We start from the raw sequence: 21,689 nt of genomic DNA on the forward strand, positions 1-21,689 counted from the left end.
AAAGAAATAGGAATTAGTGCAGAGGATGAAATTACTTCTATTCAATCTGATTATACATATGAAATGACACTCCATGAAAAATTACCTAACCAGATATACTGGCATTTAATTTAATGAACAAACGGGCAAATATCTGGTAAATAATAAAGCACTATTATAACTGTGATGATCTAAGAAATCCAAATTTTTTTCAGAAAAATGTATTTGTAATATAATAAAACCATGGACACAAAGTACATTTTAAGACATTTAATGACTAATATTTATTTCCTCAAAAGGGGATAGTCAATACTTTAAGCCGTGCAGCCCAAAAGTGGTATCTCAACAGATAGGAAATGCTATATAATTTGTTATAATAAGACAACTACCGTTATTCTGGAAAATTAACAACAAAATAATATAAACTTACAGAACCAGACAATGCCCCTGAAGTAAAGTGGATCATAAATGTTGGTTTATATAAACCAGATTTCTCACACAGCCACTTCTTTAAAACTTCATAGTTATACCAGTACAGTGCTATAAAAACAGAGAATGAAATGAACATAGAATTTAGAAGTAAAATGTGAACTTTATTTATAAATATATATATTAAAGGAAAAGAGTAATTCTAACCCTGACACACCCTACTTCCTGCTTGGACACATACTAGATGAGATTGAAAAAGAAGGGGGCAGGGGGGAAGGGAAGAACCAAATTCTCAGAAATGTTCTAGCAGTCTTATAAACAAAAAGAACCCCTATGCAACAGTAAAGTAGGACTTTAATTCCAAAGCCTTACAAGGTCAGTAGGAGAAAACAAAATTACAGTTCAATCTCATTCATTAACAAAGGTATAAAGATTCTTAAAAAAATAAAAAAATTAAAAAAAAGCAACTGAAGCCAGAAGTATTTTATAAAAGATCATACACTATGACTAAAGTGGGTTTTCATAAGAGGAATGCAAAGGTAGTAAATATAGCAAATAAATGCCAAACACTGCATTATAATGCCCATGCAATAATCTAAAATTGATGGAAAAGCATTTCATAAAATTCAACACATTTTCATTTAAAGCCAAGCAATTTCTTGAAAACCTGGGATAAAAGAGAATTTCTTTAAATAGAAAAAGGATATGCATCAAAAACAATAGCAAAAGTAATTAATGGTGAAACAACAGAAGTATTTCCTTTAGAATGAGAAAAAATGATAGGGATTGTGACATTATCATCGCTATTTATTATTCAAAACTGTTCTACGGAGCATAGTAAGATAGAAAAAAATAAAAGCTCTAATGATTAAAAATGAACAAAGTAGTTATAATTTATATATTAATGTCTATATAGAAAATCCAAAAGACAAAATTATTAATAGAAATTTAAAAGTAGCTGAATATTAAATACAATCTAACAGACAAAAATTAATTATAACACTGCCCCAGCCTAAGATTTGTAATTTTTATTTTAACAGAGCTTTTAAAATAGCTACCAAGAGGAGTTAAGATGGTAGAACAGGAAGGACCCCATGCTTGCCTCATTCCTTAAACTCAACTAGATAAATACTAAATCAATCTGAACAGCCAGGAAATTGACCTGAGGACTGAGAACACAAACTGCACGTCTAGAGGGAGAAAAGAGGCCACATCATGGAGGGGAGGAGATGGAGAGATGTGATCTGGGAGAGAAAGAACCTGGTTCTGTGGATGGGTGGGGGCCCTGATCAGGGAGAGAGGGAACAGAGATAAGGAAGGAGGGAAGGAGGGAAAGAAAAATACTGGATTACAAATGTAGACATAGGAAATTCAGTAACACCATAAAACACAGTAACATTCATCTCATAGGAGTCCCAGAAGAAGAGAGGGAAAAGGAGGCAGAAGGTTTACTTGAGCAAATTACAGATGAAAACTTTCCTAAGGAAAGTTTTCCAGGAAGCAGAGACAGACCTCCCATCAAAATCAATAAAAGCAGGCCAACACTGAGATACGCTGTAGTAAAATTTGCAAAATACAGAGATATGGTAAGAATCCTGAAAGCAACAAGGGAAATGAAAACTGTAACTTACAAGGAAAGAAAAGGTTCACAGCAAATCTCTTCACAGAAACTTGGCAAGCCTGAAGGGGTGGCATAATATATTTATTCAACGTGCTGAATGGGAAAAATATGCAGCCAAGAATACCCTATCCAGCAAGGCTGTCATTCAGAACAGAAGGAGAGATAAAGAGTTTCCCAGAGGGGTGCCTGGGTGGCTCAATCAGTTAAGCTACCCAACTTTGGCTCAGGTCATGATCTTTTGGTTCGTGAGTTCAAGCCCCACATCAGGCTCTGTGCTGACAGCTTGGAGACTGGGGCCTGCTTCAGATTCTGTGTCTCCCTCTCTCTCTGTTCCTCTCCGCTCACACTCCCTCTCAAAAATAAATAAAACATTAAAAAAAAAAGTTTCCAGAAAGACAAAGAAACTAAAGAACTTCATGACCACTCTTAAAACAGCCCTGCAATAATTAAAGGGGACTTTTTGAGTGGGAAAAGAAGACCAAAAGCCACAAAGACAGAAACAATGACAAAACAAGTAATAAAATGGTAGTACTAAATTCATATCTATCAATAATTACTCTGAATGTAAATGAACTAAATGCTCTAACCAAAAGACATAGGGTGTCAGAATGGATTACCAAAACAAGACCCATCTACATGTTGGCTACAAGAGATTTATCTTAGACCTAAAGAAATCTGCAGATTGAAAGTGAGGGGTGGAAACCATTTATCAGGCTAATGGACATAAAAAGAAAGCTGGAATAGCCAAACCTATATCTGACAAACTAGATTTTAAACCAAAGAATGTAACAAGAGATGAAGAAGGAAATTAGATCATAATAAAGGGGTCTATCTAATGAGATGATCTAACAATTTTAAATATTTATGCCCCCAACTTGAAACCCCTAAATATGTAAGTGGGACTTTAACACCCCACTTACAACAATGGACAGATCATCTAAGCAGAAACTCAACAAGGAAACAATGGCTTTGAATAACACACTGGACCAGAGGGATTTAACAGAGATCTTCAGAACATTTCATCCTAAAGCAGAATACACACTTTTTTGAGTACACATGGAACAATCTCCAAAACAGATCACATACTGGGTCACAAATCAGGCCTAAGCAAATACAAGAAGATTGATATCATACTACACATTTTTTCTGCCTGCAATGCTATGAAACTTGAAGTTAATCACAAGAAAAAATTTGAAAAGATTATAAATACATGTAGGTTAAAGAACATCCTAATAAAGAATGAATGAGTTCGCCAGGAAATTAAAGAAGAAATAAAAAATAATACATGGAAGCCAATGAAAATGGAAACATAACAGTCCAAAACCTTTGGGATGCAGCAAAGGTGGTCCTAAGAGGGAAATACATAGCAATCCAGGCCTTCCTAAAGAAGGAAGGAAAGTCTCAAATACATGACCTAACTTTACACCTAAAGGAGCCAGAAAAGGAACAGCAAATAAAGCTTAAAGCAAGCACAAGTAGGGAAATAATAAAGATTAGAGCAGAAATAAATGATATAGAAATGAACCAACAAACAAAAACAAAACAATAAAACAAATTAATGAAACCAGGAGCTTGTTCTTTCAAAGAATTAACAAAATTGATAATCCCCTAGGCAGACTTATCAAAAAAAAGAGAGCAAAAGGACCCAAACAAATAAAACCACGAATGAAAGAGCAGAGATCACAACCAATACCACAGAATTAGTTATAAGAGATTATTATGAAAAATTATAAATTTATAAAATATTATAAAGCTGTAATCATGAAGACAGTATGGTACTGGCATAAAAACGGACACAAAGGTCAGTGGATCAGATTAGAAAGTCTAGAAGTGGATCCACAACTACATGGTCAACTAATTTTCGACTAAGCAGGAAAGAATATCCAGTGGAAAAAAGACAGTCTCTTCTACAAATGGTGCTAGGAAAACTGGTCAGCGACATGCAGAAGAATGAAACTGTACAACTTTCTTATACCATACACAAAAATCAATTCAAAATGAATGAAAGACTTAAATGTGAGACCTGAAACCATCAAAATGCTAGAGGAGAACACAGGTAGCAACTTCTTTGATCTTGGCTATGGCACTTCTCACTAGACACATCTCTGGAGGCAAGGGAAACAAAAAACAATCATCAACTCTTGGAACTTCATCAAGATAAAAAGCTTCTGCACAGTGAAGGAAACAGTCAACAAAACTAAAAGACAGCCTATGGAATGGGATATTTGCAAATGACATATCAGATAAAGGGTTAGCATCCAAAATCTATAAAGAACTTATCAAACTCAATACCCAAAAAACAATCCAGTTAAGAAATGGGCTGAAGCCTTGAATAGACATTTTTCCAAAGAAGACATCCAGGTGGCTAACAGGCATATGAAAAAATGCTCAACATCACTCATCATCAGGGAAAAGAAAATCAAAACCATGATGAGATACCACTTCACACCTGTCAGAATGGCTAGAATTGACAACACAGGAAACAGAAGATGTTGGCGAGAATGTGGGTAAAGGGGAAACCTCTTACACTGCTGGTGCGGATGCAAACTCATGCAACCACTCTGGAAAAGAGTGTGGAGGTTCCTCAAAAAGTTAAAAATAAAACTACCCTACAACCCAGCAATTGCACTACTAGGTATTTATCCAAAGGATACAAAAATGCTGATTCAAGAGGGCATATGCACTCCTATGTTTATAGCAGTACTATCAACAATAGCCAAACTATATGAAGAGCCCAAATGTCCATCGACTGATGAATGGATTAAGAGGTGGTATATATACCCAATGGAATATTAGTCGGTGATAAAATAGAATGACATCTTGCCATTTTCAACAATGTGGATAGAACTAGATTGTATTATTAAAAGTGAAAGAAGTCAGTCAGAGAAGAACAAATACTCAAGAAATATCACTCCTATGTGGAATTTAAGAAACAGAACACACACAGAAGGGGAAAAAAAGAGGGAGGTGAACCATGAGACTTTAACTATAGAGAACAAATAGGATTACTGGAGAGGAGGTGACTAGGAGATGGGCTAAGTGGGTGATAGGCATTAAAGAGGACACTTGTTGGGATAAGCACTGGGTTTTTACACGTAAGTGATGAATCACTAAATTCTATTCCTGAAAGCAATAGTATACTGTATGTTAACTAACTCGAATTTAAATAAAAACTTAGGGGCACCTGGGTGGCATAGTCGGTTAAGCGTCCGACTTCAGCCAGGTCACGATCTTGCGGTCCGTGAGTTCGAGCCCTGCATCAGGCTCTGGGCTGATGGCTCAGAGCCTGGAGCCTGTTTCCGATTCTGTGTCTCCCTCTCTCTCTGCCCCTCCCTCATTCATGCTCTGTCTCTCTCTGTCCCAAAAATAAATAAACGTTGAAAAAAAAATTAAAATAAATAAATAAATAAATAAATTAAAACTTAAATAAAATAGCTACCAAAGTTGGAGGTAGGTGTACCCATAAATAAATCTAAAAAAAAAAAGTTGTACATAATATTAAGAAAATTTTAAAACTCTACTAAAACACTTTAAAAACTTAGAGTTATATAACAGAGATATAGGACAATACTGGAGGGGGGAAATAAGGTAAGATCAAAACATTTAATAATGCACTAGTAATTTAGACAACACTGCAGTATTAGCAAAGGGTTAGACAAATTGTCCAGTGGAATAGATCCAGGCATGTGTGAAACTTTAATGTGACAGGTTATACTACAAACTCGTGGAGCATGTATGGTTATTGAATAAATGATGCTGGGATAACTACCATCCATATGAGGGAGAAAGACAGTTGAATACTTACTTCAGTTCTTAATCGCAAATCAATTATGGATAAGTGAATGGCCAGTGAAACAGTGCCCAATCTCATTAATAATCAGGCAAGTATTAAGTTAAAATAAGATACCACTTTAACTTACTAGGTGAACAAAAATTATGAACTTTGATAGTAAAAGTGCTGGTGAAGGGATGAAATGAAGGAACAGAAAACTGGTAGGTGTAATGATCTACACAATCACTTTAAAAAAGAATTTGAGAGGTGCCTGACTGGCTGTCAGCAGAGTATGCAACTCATGATGTCAGGGTCATGAGTTCAAGCCCCACACTGGGCATGAAGCCTAATTAAAAAAAAAGAATTTGATATTACTTATTAAAATATATATTTATATGAACTAACAAATCTAATACTGGACAAATTCTTGTACATCAAGAGTCTGTTAAAAACATTCACAACAGCACGCACTTGTTTACTCATAAAGAAGAGTAAAAATTTTTTAAAGTTATATGTAAAAACAAAAGTAAATCTTAAGATTCTTAAGTAAAATAAGCTTTTAAAGCTCAAAAAGAGGTGCCTGGGTGGCTCAGTTGGGTGTCTGACTTTGGCTCAGGTCATGCTTCTCGAGGTTTGTGGGTTCGAGCCCCAAGTTGGGCTCTGTGTTGACAGCTTGGACCCTGGAGCCTGCTTCAGATTCTGTGTCTCCCTCTCTCTGTCCTTCCCCAATTTGTGCTCACTCTCCCAAAAATAAACATTAAAAAAAAGCTCAAAAATAGGCAAAACTAAATAACATACTGTTTAGAAATAACAGAAAAGATCAATGAAACCAAGAGTTGGTTTTTTTGAAAAAAATAAACAAAATTGATAAACCTCTAGCCAGGCTTCTCAAAAAGAAAAGAGAGATGACCCAAATAGATAAAATCATGGATGAAAATGGAATTATTACAACCAATCCCTCAGAAATACAAGCAATTATCAGGGAATACTATGAAAAATTATATGCTAACAAACTGGACAGCCTGGAAGAAATGGACAAATTCCTAAACACCCACACACTTCCAAAACTCAAACAGGAGGAAAAAGAAACAGACCCATAACCAGCAAAGAAATAGAATCAGTTATCAAAAATCTCCCAACACATAAGAGTCCAGGACCAGATGGCTTCCCTGGGGAATTCTACCAGCCTTATAAAGTAGAGATAATACCTATCCTTCTCAAGCTGTTCCAAAAAATAGAAAGGGAAGGAAAACTTCCAGACTCATTCTATGAAGCCAGCATTACTTTGATTCCCAAACCAGAGACCCAGCAAAAAAAAAGAGAACTACAGGCCAATATCCCTGATGAATATGGATGCAAAAATTCTCAAGAAGGTACTAACAAATCTAATTCAACAGCATATAAAAAGAATTATTCACCATGATCAAGTGGGATTCATTCCTTTGCTATAGGGCTGGTTTAACATTCACAAATCAATCAATGTGATACATCACATTAATAAAAGAAAAGATAAGAACCATATGATCCTGTCAATCGATGCAGAAAAAGCCTTTGACAAAATTCAGCATCCTTTCTTAATAAAAACCCTCGAGAAAGTCGGGATAGAAGGAACAAACTTAAACATCATAAAAGCCACTTATGAAAAGCTCACAGCTAATATCATCCTCAATGGGGAAAAACTGAGAGCTTTCCCCCTGAGATCAGGAACACGACAGGGATGTCCACTCTCACTGCTGTTGCTTAACATACTGTTGGAAGTTCTAGCATCAGCAGACAACAAAAGGAAATCAAAGGCACCAAAATTGGCAAAGATGAAGACAAGCTTTCACTTTTTGCACATGACATGATATTATACATGGAAAACCCGATAGACTCCACCAAAAGTCTGCTAGAACTGATACATAAATTCAGCAAAGTCGCAGGATACAAAATTAATGTGCAGAAATCAATTGCATTCTTATACACTAATAATGAAGCAACAGAAAGACAAAAAAGAAACTGATCCCATTCACAATTGCACCAAGAAACATAAAATACCTAGGAATAAACCTAACCAAAGATGTAAAAGATCTGTATGCTGAAAACTATAGACAGCTTATGAAGGAAACTGAAGAAGATAAAAAGAAAGGAAAAACATTCCATGCTCATAGGCTGGAAGAAAGAATATTGTTAAAATGTCAATACTACCCAAAGCAATCTACATATTCAGTGCAATCCCAATCAAAATTGTGCCGGCATTCTTCTCAGAGCTAGAACAATCCTCAAATTTGTATGGAACCACAAAAGATCCAGAATAGCCAAAGTAATATTGAAAAAGAAAACCAAAGTGGGAGGCATCACAATCCTGGACTTTAGCCTCTACTACAAAGCTATAATCATCAAGACAGTACGGTATTGGCGCAAAAACAGACACATAGACCAACGGAATAGAATACAGAACCACGAACTGGACACACAAACTATGGCCAATTAATGTTTGACAAAGCAGGAAAGAGTACCAAGTGGAAAAAAGTCTCTTTAGCAAATGGTGCTGGGAGAACTGGACAGAAACATGCAGAATGAAACTAGACCACTTTCTTACACCATTCACAAAAAATAAACTCAAAATGGATAAAGGACCTGAATGTGAGACAGGAAACCCATCAAAACCCTAGAAGGGAAAGCAGGAAAAAACCTCTCTGACCTCAGCCGCAGCAACTTCTTACTTGACATATCTCCAAAAGCAAGGGAATTAAATGCAAAAATGAACTACTGGGACCTCATCAAGATAAAAAGCTTCTGTACTACAAAGAAAACAATCAACAAAACTAAAAGGCAACCAACAGAATGGGAGAAGATATTTGCAAATGACATATCAGATAAAGGGCTAGTATCCAAAATCTATAAAGAACTCACCAAACTCCACACCCAAAAAGCAAATAATCCAGTGAAGAAATGGGCAGAAAACACGAATAGACACTTCTCTAAAGAAGACATCCAGATGGCCAACAGGCACATGAAAAGATGCTCAATGTCACTCCTCATCAGGGAAATACAAATCAAAACCACACTGAGATATCACTTCACGCCAGAGTGGCTAAAATTAACAAATCAGGAGACTATCAATGCTGGAGAAGATGTGGAGAAACGGGAACCCTCTTGCATTGTTGGTGGGAATGCAAACAGGTGCAGCTGCTCTGGAAAACAGTGTGGAGGTTCCTCAAAAAATTAAAACTAGATCTACCCTATGACCCAGCAATAGCACTGCTAGGAATTTACCCAAGGGATACAGGAGTGCTGAGGCACAGGGCCACATGTACCCCAATGTTTATAGCAGCACTTTCAACAATAGCCAAATTATGGAAAGAGCCTAACTGTCCATCAACTGATGAATGGATAAAGAAATTGTGGTTTATATACACAATGGAGTACTACATGGCAATGAGAAAGAATGAAATATGGCCCTTTGTAGCAACGTGGATGGAACTGGAGAGTGTGATGCTAAGTGAAGTAAGTCATACAGAGAAAGACAGATACCATATGGTTTCACTCTTATGTGGATCCTGAGAAACTTATCAGAAGTCCGTGGGAGAGGGGAAGGAAAAAAAAAAAAAAAAGAGGTTAGAGATAGAGAGAGCCAAAGCATAAGAGACTCTTAAAAACTGAGAACAAGGGGCGCCTGGGTGGCGCAGTCGGTTAAGCGTCCGACTTCAGCCAGGTCACGATCTCGCGGTCCGTGAGTTCGAGCCCCGCGTCGGGCTCTGGGCTGATGGCTCAGAGCCTGGAGCCTGTTTCCGATTCTGTGTCTCCCTCTCTCTCTGCCCCTCCCCCGTTCATGCTCTGTCTCTCTCTGTCCCAAAAATAAATTAAAAAAAAAAGTTGAAAAAAAAATTAAAAAAAAAAAAAACTGAGAACAAACTGAGGGTTGATGGGGGGTGGGACGGAGGGGAAAGTGGGTGATGGGCACTGAGGAGGGCACCTGTTGGGATGAGCACTGGATGTTGTATGGAAATCAATTTGATAATAAATTTTATATTTAAAAAAAAATCAAATGAATGGTAAAAAAAATTCAGTATAGCAGTGACCACTGGATGTGGCAGTCGAGGCGGATATATGTCATGATTTGAAAAACTGCAGTGTTCTAGTTCAGAGATTGAATTGGTGACTTCACATGTGTTCACTTTATTAATATACTTCATAATTTATACTGTTACTTTCTACTTGTCAAATATTATACTAAAAAAAATAATTGGCCTATGAATCTATATTTCTAAATAGCATTAACTGAATATAGAAGGTTGAAGAAAAATAGTAATGGAAAGGGCAAGATGCATGTGAATAAGAAAGCCCAAGAAAAGGATTAACTGAAAGGAAAGAAGAAAGAGGAACTTTAATACAAGGGTTCTCAATAATTATTCATCTCAGGTCTTAAACAGAAAATTCTGTGATTCACAAGAGAAATATTACTTAAGTATGCACATTTTGTAAGTTATTTGTTAGTTTTATACTTCTTTTTCATAATTTTCTGTTTCTTCATAATTCAATAATTAGCACAATCTTCTGATTAATAATAGTGTTTTACAGGATACTCAAAGGGGAAGATTTTGATCTGTAATAATTGAAAAAGCAGGAATCAATATAATTCACAGGTGGTATTTAATGTATTTTATATTTTGATTTGTATTAATTTATTTACCTTACTAATTATGACATTTAGAATAATGTCAAAGGTAGTTTGTATTATCTAAATATGACTACATACCAGTTAATATCTTTTAAAAAGTTAAAAAGAAAGAAAAAAGAAAAGCTTGTATTAGACAGATACTATTCATTCAATAAAGACTCATAAAGATCTGAGAGCCCAACAACAAACTAGAAGTTTATGGTCGCTAAAGAAGATAACTTACTGTTAGCCTTAAAGGGTTTAAATTTAGTTGATTTAAAAGTGATATATACATCAGACAACACTACCTAAAATTGAGCAGATACTAAAACAAATCCTACCTGAGAATGGTACATCTCTAAGAACAGTAGGAGCCCAGCCCCTCCAAAGGGAAATCCAACCATCTTCAGACACTTTCCTGCTGATAAATCGATGTAATTCTTCATAAGAAAACTTCTTAGATTGCATCTTGGTTCTAATCAATTCTAATGGACTTATCACAGTTACTGCACCAACTAATACAAACAAGTAAATATAAGAAAATAAAAACAAAACCATGTACGATGCAAACATATATACAAAAATATTTCATCATTATATATAAAAAAATTTTATTCTGAAATGTCTGCAAACCTTAAAATCAAATAGGTAAGGATGCCAATACATTGGAGCACCTTATTTTTCCCTGATAAGGGTATTTCTTAAAAGTCTGTTTTCATTTAACTTCCTCTTTCTGGTTTCAATTCTTTTTCTTTTTTTTAAGATTTTATTTTATTTTTTAAAGTAACGTGTAATGTCTAATATCTATATTCAATGTAGGGCTCAAACTCTCAACCCTGAGATCACGAGTCATGTGCTCCACCCACTGAGCAAAGCCAGGTGCGCCTAGTTTCAAGTCTTTCAAGAGCAGTTCCAGAAATATTACACATCAATTAAAGTACTATAAAACCTCACTTTTATATTTCTCATGGAGAGAAATATCCTTCTTCACAGAGGCAAATTCCCTTCTGAATAGACTCTGAATCCCAGAGTCTACAAGGAAAATGATTCAGGACTTGGGCATCAATTTGATATCAACCTGACATTAATCTGACATCTGATGTAACTCTAAAATCTAGAAAATATAAAGTCTAACCTCTCTGCCCAAGATTCAAAAGGGATGGGTTGATCCCCTCCTATCCTATGGCAATCACCATACTACGACTCAAAGAGTATAGATATTAACAAATCAGTACAAACTACAATGCAAAATACATCTTACCAATACTCTGTATTTTATGGAACATTATCTGTGACTGTCAAATTTTTAAAATAAGCTTTAAACCGAAATCAAAATGATATAACAATATGTTTAAGTTTATTAAACAATAAGTTTATTACTTACATCTAGCAACAATTCCAGCAACAATTGGTATATGACTTTCATTTTCTCCTAATTTTGATTTCAGAAAATAAGTTAATTGATCATAGCAGGTAAAATAAATGACTGTGGCAGGAACTGCCATCACTCTGTTAGAAACACACAAACAAAAAGATTTATACAAAATTAACAAAAGGCTTAAATGTATTCTTAAATTATTATTAAATATAAGCAAAAATCCTTATATTGTGTACAAGCTGAAAACCACAATGAATCAGTACAAATGATCAACTTTTCCTTTAAAATTATTGTGTTTAACTTAGTATGCAACAAAATGATACACAGTAGGTATCTGCCCTATGGAAGTTTAGATTCTAGTTGTGAAGGTAAGTTACAGAGCTCTTGGTCAGGTCATAAACAGGAAAAGACTAATGAGGACACTCCTCTACCTCCTTGACTTGTTCTATTGTTTCTGGTCTCCCAAAATCTTCCTCCCAATTACATTTATTATAATGTGAAAACCTCTGAAGTAAAAAATACAAGAGCATTTATAAAATATTTTTCAAACTATGGGCCATATGTCATACCTGCTTATAACTAGAAATAAATTACAATTAATGGTTTGAGGAAATTCCAATGACATACCTTTCAAATGAAATTATCAAAAGGTTATTATAAATAAAATTAAACACAAAGGTGGGGCACTGGGTGGCTCAGTAGGTTAAGCATCCAAGTCTTGATTTCGGCTCAGGTCATAATCTCACAATTCGTGAGACTGAGCCCTGAGTTGGATTCTGCACAGACAGCATGGAGCCTGCTTGGGATTCTCTCTCTTCATCTCTCTCTGCCCCTCCCCGACTTATGCTTTCTCTCTCTCAAAATAAATAAATACATAAAAATTAAACACAAAGTTGCAGGCACTCTCATGTTATATATATTAACACAACAAGAAACCAACTTATGTTTATGGTCTAACTAAGGGACATTCACAGACCATACTTTGAAATGTCTAAGGTTCCATAGTGAAATTTGATGATGAGAATTAGAAAAAGAACTGACTGTTGGTTCTGGATCAGCCACTAACTTTAGAATTTTAGGCACTGTTTAAAATATATGCCTCTGGGCACCTGGGTGGCTCAGTCGGTTGGGCATCCAACTTCGGCTCAGTTCATAATCACATGGTTTGTGAGTTTGAGCCCTGTGTCGGGCTCTGTGCTGACAGCTCAGAGCCTGGAGCCTACTTCAGATTCTATGTCTCCCTCTCTCTCTGCCCCTCACACGCTCATGCTCTGTCTCTCTCTGTCAAAAATAAATAAACATTAAAAAAAATTAAAATATACACCTCAAAGTTGACTAATTCACTCCATAAAAAGATACATTAAAAAGAAATGAGACAGGGGTGCCTGGGTGGCTCAGTCTGTGAAGTGGCCAACTTTAGCTCAGGTCATGATCTAGCGGTTCATGGATTTGAGCCCTGTGTTGGGCTCTGTGCAGCTCAGAGCCTGGAGCCTGCTGTCTCCCTCTCTCTGCTCCCTCCCCCGACTCATGCTCTGTCACTCTCTCAAAAATAAAACATTTAAAAAATTTAAAAGAAAAAGAAATGAAACAAAGTATTACTTGGGCTTTTTCCATTTAGCCTTACTAGTTTATCATATTAACTCATATAATAGCTAGTTAGTAGAGAATTAAAATTATCCAGTAAAGGGAAAGTACACACATCAGGGTATTTCTTGTTAGTAAAATAAAAAACCAAATAACACCAAACTCTTCATTTCAGAAAATGCAAACAAAATTATGCACCAAAGACCTAACACAGCAGGCCTGGTTGTTCAAATCTTCTTTATCTTCAGGAGGACCTTTCTGCATGCCTGACTTTTGGCCAACTCTAAGGAATTTAGCCCTTGGAATAGTCCCTGCAATAAGGTTTCTTCGGTATGTTTGTAGCACAAAGTCAACTTGTTTAGGCTGATTTGTGCAAATTATGTGGTTTTTGGTAAATATCTGTTTTCTTCTGGGGGGTCTGGAGTTCTGGTAATCACAGCTGGTCATAAAGCAAGGTCATCAATCCCAATGTAAGCTTCAGACTGCCATTCAAATGGATTTTAAGGTAGAAACACTTTGCACATGCTGCTGCACTTCAGTGGTGGAAGAACAAGCATGTCCTGTGGGATGTCACCAGGGAGGGCCCTGGAAGCCTTGTGCCTGTCTGGTCAACTACTGTTGTGCCTTTCCCTTACTGATTCTGCTTTGTCTCCTTTTGCTGCAGTAAATCACAGACATGAGTATAACCTTAGGTCCTGTGAGTCCTTCTAACAAATCATCAAATATGTGGGTGGTTGTGAGACTCACAAAACAATGTTTTAGAAAATGAAAAAATCCTAATATTAAAAATTTTATGCACAATTTTATGCAACCATGTTTACTATAAGGCAAAATAAAACAGCAATCACCATTTAGTGAGAAAAAATAGTAAATTATAACTTACAAAGTAGGGGGAAGGCCACTCCACAGGGATTTAATGCCCTCATTTCGAATGATTTTCAAAAAGGCATCCTAAAATTATAATAGAAAAAAGTGTCAAAATATATCCCTGAACCCAACATTACAAACTTTTTGATAAATGATTGGTACACTGATTCTTTTAAGCATTTATGTCCAAAATATGAGTTTCTCAAACTTATATTACATCCATTCTTTTAAAACTTTCAAACATAAGTAAAACATTTCTGAATGATACTTTCTGCTAAGCAGAATAAAAACTATGTCACTAAGCTTTGGATTATTCTACTTAGGGCTTAGATGCCAAGTTTTATAAAGTTTATTATAAAAAGGAATTGGAGTAATGGCAGAGAATTGGTCAGATTAACTCTCTTGACCTACTAAAGAATCTGAGAAAATATTATTTAAACCCAATACTTGAATTCTCTGGAGAGGAATCAAAAGCAGGTAAAGATCAGAGGAAAGTACTGTTAAGAGAGAGCAATGAGAGATTTGCAAGTTTGTAGCTTTTTGCCCATGGAAGTCAGCTGAGAACAGCACATGTACTTGCTTAAGGTGGCAAATACAGAGTGCAGGGTGGCAAATAAAGAGTGCACAAAGTTTGCATACAAAATCAGCCACAAAACTTGGCTCGCTAATAAATTATGCAATGCCTAGAGGAAGATAACAAAGTGCTGGCAACAGCAACAACAACGAAAAAAGCAGCAGCTAAAAGCTGCTGAGTGGAAGTTTCAGCTGCAATTCACCACAGGGGAACCTAAATATGGAGTCTGAATAGAGCCAAAGTTCAGTGCTAGAATTCTAGAACAAAACTGACTCTTCAGAATATAAAAGAAATCCAGAGTCCTTACAACACATCATTCATAACTTCCACTATACAATCAAAATTGATTAGGGGTGCCTGGGTGGCTCAGTTGGTTAAGCGTCCAACTTTCAGCTCACGTCATGATCTCATGGTTCGTCAGTTCGAGCCCCGCTTCAGGCTTTGTGCTGACAGCTCAGAGCCTGGAGCCTACTCCGGATTCTGTGTCTCCCTCTCTCTGCCCTTCCCCTGCTCTCTCTCTCGCTCTCTCTCAAAAATAAACATTAAAAAATTTTAAAAAATTGATTAGATATAGAACAAAATATGCCCATACTTAAAGAAAAAGTAGTCAATAGAAATCAATGCTGAAATTTCAAATAATATAGTTAGCAGACAAGAATTCTAAAGCAGCTATTATAAATATATTTAAAAAACTAAAAAGAGGATACATACATAATGAGTGAACAAATTTGGAATTTCAGCAAAGAAACAGTTACCATAAAAAACAGCCAAATGAAAATTCTAAACCTGAAATGAAAAATTCACTAAGTGGGCTTAATAGCAGAATGGAAGCAGCAAATAAAGAGTTGGTGAACTTGAAGGTAGATCTTCAATCTGAAGAAGGGGGAGAAAAAGAATGAAGAAAAATGAACAGAGGCTCAGGGACACTGGGGAAACATTAAGTGGTAGAATGGTTTTATATGGAATCAGACAGGAAAGGAGAGAAAACAGTCTTAGAAATAACCTGAACAAATGATGGCCAAAAACTTCCCCAAATAAGTGAAAGATACCAATTTACAGAGCCTAAAATCACAAGGATCCCAAGCAAAATAAAAACAGTGAAAACAAAAAAAGAAAAGAAAAATGATAAGGGGTGATACAAATGAAGGCTAACCTCTCATCGGACACATGGAAGGCCACAAGATAATGAATGACACGTTAAACGTACTGAAAAACACATTATGCCAGAATTTTGTATGTTGCCAAAACAGGCTTCAAAAAAATGCTTGATAAAGACATTTCACTAGAACAAAAGCTGAGAGAAAAACTGCCAAAATACCTGCACGAAAGAAATGTTGAGAAAAGTTCTTCAGGCAAGAGGGCCACAATGCCAAATAGCAACTAAGATCTTCAAACAAGTTAGGAAGTACAGGAGAAATGGTAAACATGTGGTTATATACGAAACATTTATTTTCCCCCTTTCTCCTTTTAACTACTTTAAAAGATAAAAGACTCTAAATAAAAAATTCTAATAGTGAAATGTGGAATTTGTAACATGCAAAGATGAACTGTACACGAAGCTATAGCACAAATAAAGAGGAGAGTGAATGGTGTCAAGAACTGTGAAGGGGCTGGGACTATACTCCACCTGCAAGTTGACAAATCAGCCAGCCACAGTATCATGAGAGCTGGTAGAAGATAAGAATCTCTGGGATAAGAGGTAAAGGACAGTTTATTACTCACAGGACCAGCAGCAGCCAGAGTATCAGCATTTCTGTGCCAGTTTCCTGAGCCCCAATTTCCACAAGGCAACATGAAGAAGGCTGGAAGACACCTGAACATATGGTGGCCTGCATTACAGGAGGGGAAATCTGACCATAGGGAACCCAAATCCTCTATAATAGGCAGTGAGGATACCTTTCTTTTGCCCTAGAGGGAAACACTGTATCATCCAAGCTTATTCATTATGTAAACATCCTTGAAAAGATGGTAAGGACAAAGGACAGTCAGTACCTTGCTCAAAACTTACGCAAAAATGTGAAAGATTTTTGGAGAACGGTCTCCCTAGAAATGGGAATAGAGAAGTCAATGTAATATTAATTATAATTGAACTAATCCAAAAGAGAGCAAGGAGAAAAAAAACAAAAAGCAACAGAGGGAGCATATAGTTTTGGACTGAAACTCAACCATGTTAGTAATTTTGGGGGCGCCTGGGTGACTCAGTTGGTTAAGCATTGAATGTTGCTCAGCTCACGATCTCACAGTTTGTGAGTTCAAGCCCCAAGTGGGGCTCTGTGCTGACAGCTCAGAGCCTGCAGCCTTCTTTGGATACTGTGTCTCCCTATCTCTCTGCCCCTCCCCTGCTCATGCTCTCTTTCTCTCAAAATTAAACATTAAAAAAATAAATTAAAAAATAAAGTACTAAATTATCCAATTAAAAATCAGAGATTGTAAGAGAGGGTAACAAAAGAACAAGGCCTAGCTATGTCGTCTTGGAATAAAAGGATGGAAAAAGATATACTTTATAAATAATAATATGAGAAAACTGGAGTGGCTATATTATATCAGACAAAAATTTCAATATAATGAATACCAGTAGTGATAAAGACACTTCATTATGATGAAAATATGTCAGAAAAACATATCAAAATCCATGTAACAAACCTAACAGAACTAAAGGGAAAACAGACAAACTGTCAATCATAATTGAAGATTTTTATATCCTCTTTCAGTGACTGACAGAGTAAAGAAAAAATTGCGTAATAATCTAGAGGATCTAAATGAAACATCAGCCATCCTGACCTAATAGTTTATAGGATACTATGCCCAACAATTGCAGAGTACAGATTTTAAAGTGTACATAAAGGGGTGCGTAGGTGGCTCAGTCAACTGAGTGTTTCGAATCTTGATTTCAGCTCAGTCATGATCCTACAGTCGTGGAATCGAGCCCCACTTAAGATTCTTTCTCTCTCTCTCTCCCTCTGGCCTTCTTTCCCACTTGTATGCTCTCTCTCTTTCTAAAATAAATAAATAGAAAGAGATAGATAGATAGTAGATGGGTAAAGTGCATATAAAATATTCAACAAGACAGATCATATGTAGGGCCATTAAGCAAGACTCAATAAATTTCAAAAATGTGAAAATTTACAGAGTATATTCCTCTAATCACACTGGAATTAAAAGTAGACATCAGGGGGCGCCTGGGTGGCGCAGTCGGTTAAGCGTCCGACTTCAGCCAGGTCACGATCTTGCAGTCCGCGAGTTCGAGCCCCGCGTCGGGCTCTGGGCTGATGGCTCAGAGCCTGGAGCCTGTGTCGGATTCTGTGTCTCCCTCTCTCTCTGCCCCTCCCCCGTTCATGCTCTGTCTCTCTCTGTCCCAAAAATAAATAAACGTTGAAAAAAAAATTTTTTTTTAAAAAAAAGTAGACGTCAGGAATAACAGGATATCTAGAAAGTACCCCATTATTAAGAAATTAAAATACTGCACTTCTAAACCCAGGGCAAAAAACAAAATTACAAGGGAAATCAGAAAATATCTCAACTGATAATAAAAACAGAACATCAAAATTGTGGAATACATCAAATTTAGTGCTCTGAAGGATATAGTTGCCACTTCTGTTCTCACAACAAGAAAAAAGCTGAACTGAAAAATTAACAACTTGTTTTACACTTAGAAACGTAACCAGTTTTCAAATATACCCCAAACTTATATTCTCCTTAACAAAGCTGAGCGAGGGAAACTATTTTATCAGACCCTCATTTACTGCAGTTTTGCCAAAATCTGCAATCTGGCACAGTGGAAATACCCAATTCATGCTCCGTAAGAGTAAGACCTAGTCATAGGACTATAGAATGTTTCTCTTCCTACATACTTACCACCCCATCAACAGGGCTCCTGTGAAACAGAGGATCACAGCTGAAAGAACCACAAACCTAAGACCCTATTTGAGCAGTCTCTAGGAAAACTCAAAGATGATAGCGAACAAGACAAAAAAATAGGATACTAGAGGGAACTTCATTCTCTGAGAACACAGCTATAACAGGCAGTAAACATACACTAGCTTCTAATCAGATAAACATATCACTTGACAATAAAGCTGTATTTACCTGTTTTGTTTTGTTTTTTAACCCAATACAACATGCCTGGCTTTCAACAAAAAAATTACAAAGCACGCTGAATGGCAAACAACACAGTCTGAAGAGACAAAGCAAGCATCAGAACCAGACTCATATATGGCAGAGATTTCAGAATTATCAGACTGGGAATCTAAAAACATTAAAAAAAAATTAAAAATAACTAAGATGAATATGCCAAGCGTTCTAATGGTAGCGTCAGACGAGCAGAGGAAGAAAAGGAGGAGGGGTTAGGGTTTTCCTGTCACCAGTGTAAGGCAAGCCAGAACTTCCTCTCTGCTGTCTTAGTCTGTTTGAGCTGCTATAACCAAATACCTTATAAACGAAAGAAATTTATTTCCCACATTTCTGGGGGCTGGAAGTCCCAGACCAGAGTGCCAGCAAGGTCACAGGGTCCTCTTCCAGGTCTTTGATTTCTCACTGAATTCTCACATAGTGGAAGGACAAGGGAACTCTGGGGTCTCTTTTCTAAGGACATTAATTCCATACGTGTCTGCCCTCATGACATAATCACCTTTCAAAGGCTACACCTCCTAATACCATCACATCAGGTATCAGGATTTCAACATATGAATTTTGGGGAGACACAAACATTCAGATCATATCACCTGTGTAAGAGTAAAGAAACTCTCCACACGGTGTGCCCATGGAAGCTAAGTGAGGAACCTTAACTTCCAGCTACACTCAGTACTAACAAGGTGACACCCCTCTTCCTCTAACATTGTCTAAAAAGCCAGTCACAATAGAATGTTTCAGTGAGATTCAGAGTCTCTTAATGTAATACTTAAAATTTCTTGGTTTCAATAAAAAAAAAATAATCACTTGTCATTCTAAGAAACAGGAAGATGTCAAACTGAATGAAAAGAGACAATAAACAGACGCCAACACGGAGAAAAGAGAATATTAAAATTATCTGACATAGATTTTAAAGCAGTCAACAGAGAAATCACTGAATGATCATTTACAAACACATCCAAAAAATTAGGAAGCCTCAGAAAATAAATATACACCCAAAAACCCTATAAAGACAGAATTCTAAAAAATGTTCAAGTAACACATTAGAAGGCAGGAAAAATAAAACAGCAACAGAAAACAAAGAGAAAGCAAAAAAGGAAATGGTAGGCTGTTAACAATGGGACAACAGAACCAAAATGGAATCATGTATGCTCACCCCTATGTCAGCACAACCAGCATAGTACCTAACCTAACTGCAGTTTCAGCCTCTCCTAAGAACATGACCTTTAATCGGTCAATGTGCAATTACCAGGTTAGCACTAGTGAGGTAATCTGCCAGACAGACCCCCACCTTCCCTCAGAGGAAGGTGACCTTGCCTGTAACAATCCACTCCTGGTTAGTAGAACTTCCTGGGCCCATCTTCTTCTGCCTATAAAAGTCTTCTGTTTGGTGTAGCTCCTCAGAGCTCCTTTCTACTTGCTAGATGCAACACTGCCCAAATCATGAATTGTTGAAATAAAGCCAATTAGATCTTCAAATTTAGTCAGTGAATTTTGCTTTTTAACAAAGATTAAGTTCTAATATATCTATAACTCTATTAAATATCAGTAGTCTAAATACATCTGGTAAAAGATAAAAACTGCCAGTAGTTCAAAAAACATGACTCAATTATATGCCATTATGGGGAGCAAAATTTGCCACCACAAAATGTGACTTTTTGACATGTAGATTATTTTAGGCTGAATATTTTCAAGAAACATAAGGTTCAGGAAGAAACTTTGACCTTCTTTCTGTCTAAAAGAGTTTAGAAAGAGGAAGTGCTCTAGGAAGGGAGCTTTCACCATAGATAACTATAGTATAATATAAAGTATGTGTGGTAGAGAGAAATCTAGCAAAATCTGTTAAAATTCCTGTGTCTCAATGTTTCTATGTGGTTCAGCACACATTATTTACCAAACATTTACTTTTTCATATTCCTGTGAATTGTCTTTATTCCTTTGAAGTCCCAGACCCCTCTCCCTTCTTAACTGTGGGTGGCATATAAACCTTAAATGCCTGCCTGGGGGCTGTATTATCTTACAGAGCACCTGTACATATGTAATTAAGTTTGATTTTCTCCTGTTAATCTGTCTCATTGTCAACACAGTAAAGATGTTATTTCTTCCCAAAGAGATATATAACCTTAACACAATTTCTATAAAAATCTTAGTGACATTTTTTATAGATATAAAAATATTTTTCTAAAATTTATATGAAGAGACCAAGGAACTTCAGGAATAGCTAAAACAACTTTGAACAAGAAAAATAAAAATAAAGTGGGAGAAATCAGTCTACCCAATTTCAGGGCTTATATAGTTATAGTAATTAAGACTGTGTGATCTCAATACCCAAAAAAACAAATAATCCAGTGAAGAAATGGGAAAAAGACATGAATAGACACTTCCCCAAAGAAGACATCCAGATGGCCAACAGACACATGCAAAAATGCTCAACATCACTCATCATCAGGGAAATACAAATCAAAACCACAAGGAGATACCACCTCACATCTGTGAGAATGGCTAACATTAACAACTCAGGCAACTACAGATGTTGGGGACGATGCGGACACAGGATCTCTTTTGTACTGCCAGTGGGAATGCAAACTGGTGCAGCCACTCTGGAAAACAGTGTGGAGGTTCCTCAAAAAATTAAAAACAAAACTACCCTACGACCCAGCAAGTGCACTACTAAGCATTTATCCAAGGGATACAGGTATGCTGTTTCAAAGGGAC

General features: G+C 36.4%; 1 protein-coding gene across 2 annotated transcripts in view; it reads right to left on the reverse strand.

Moving 5' to 3' along the window:
• SLC25A40 (solute carrier family 25 member 40) overlaps positions 1-21,689 on the reverse strand; it is a 54,259-nt gene that overhangs the window by 8,360 nt on the left and 24,210 nt on the right. For both annotated transcript variants that reach the window (XR_006298486.1, XM_043588764.1), the window contains exons 6-9: positions 14,289-14,356; positions 11,828-11,952; positions 10,785-10,958; positions 410-519 (exon numbers count right to left, since the gene is read on the reverse strand). Coding sequence is in view for 1 of the 2 variants with exons in the window: in XM_043588764.1 (XP_043444699.1) it covers positions 410-519; positions 10,785-10,958; positions 11,828-11,952; positions 14,289-14,356 (477 nt within the window). In the remaining variant the exon portion in view is untranslated. The remainder of the gene's footprint in view (positions 1-409; positions 520-10,784; positions 10,959-11,827; positions 11,953-14,288; positions 14,357-21,689) is intronic.

Source organism: Prionailurus bengalensis, chromosome A2, assembly GCF_016509475.1.
Source record: "Prionailurus bengalensis isolate Pbe53 chromosome A2, Fcat_Pben_1.1_paternal_pri, whole genome shotgun sequence".
Lineage (NCBI taxonomy): Eukaryota > Metazoa > Chordata > Mammalia > Carnivora > Felidae > Prionailurus > Prionailurus bengalensis.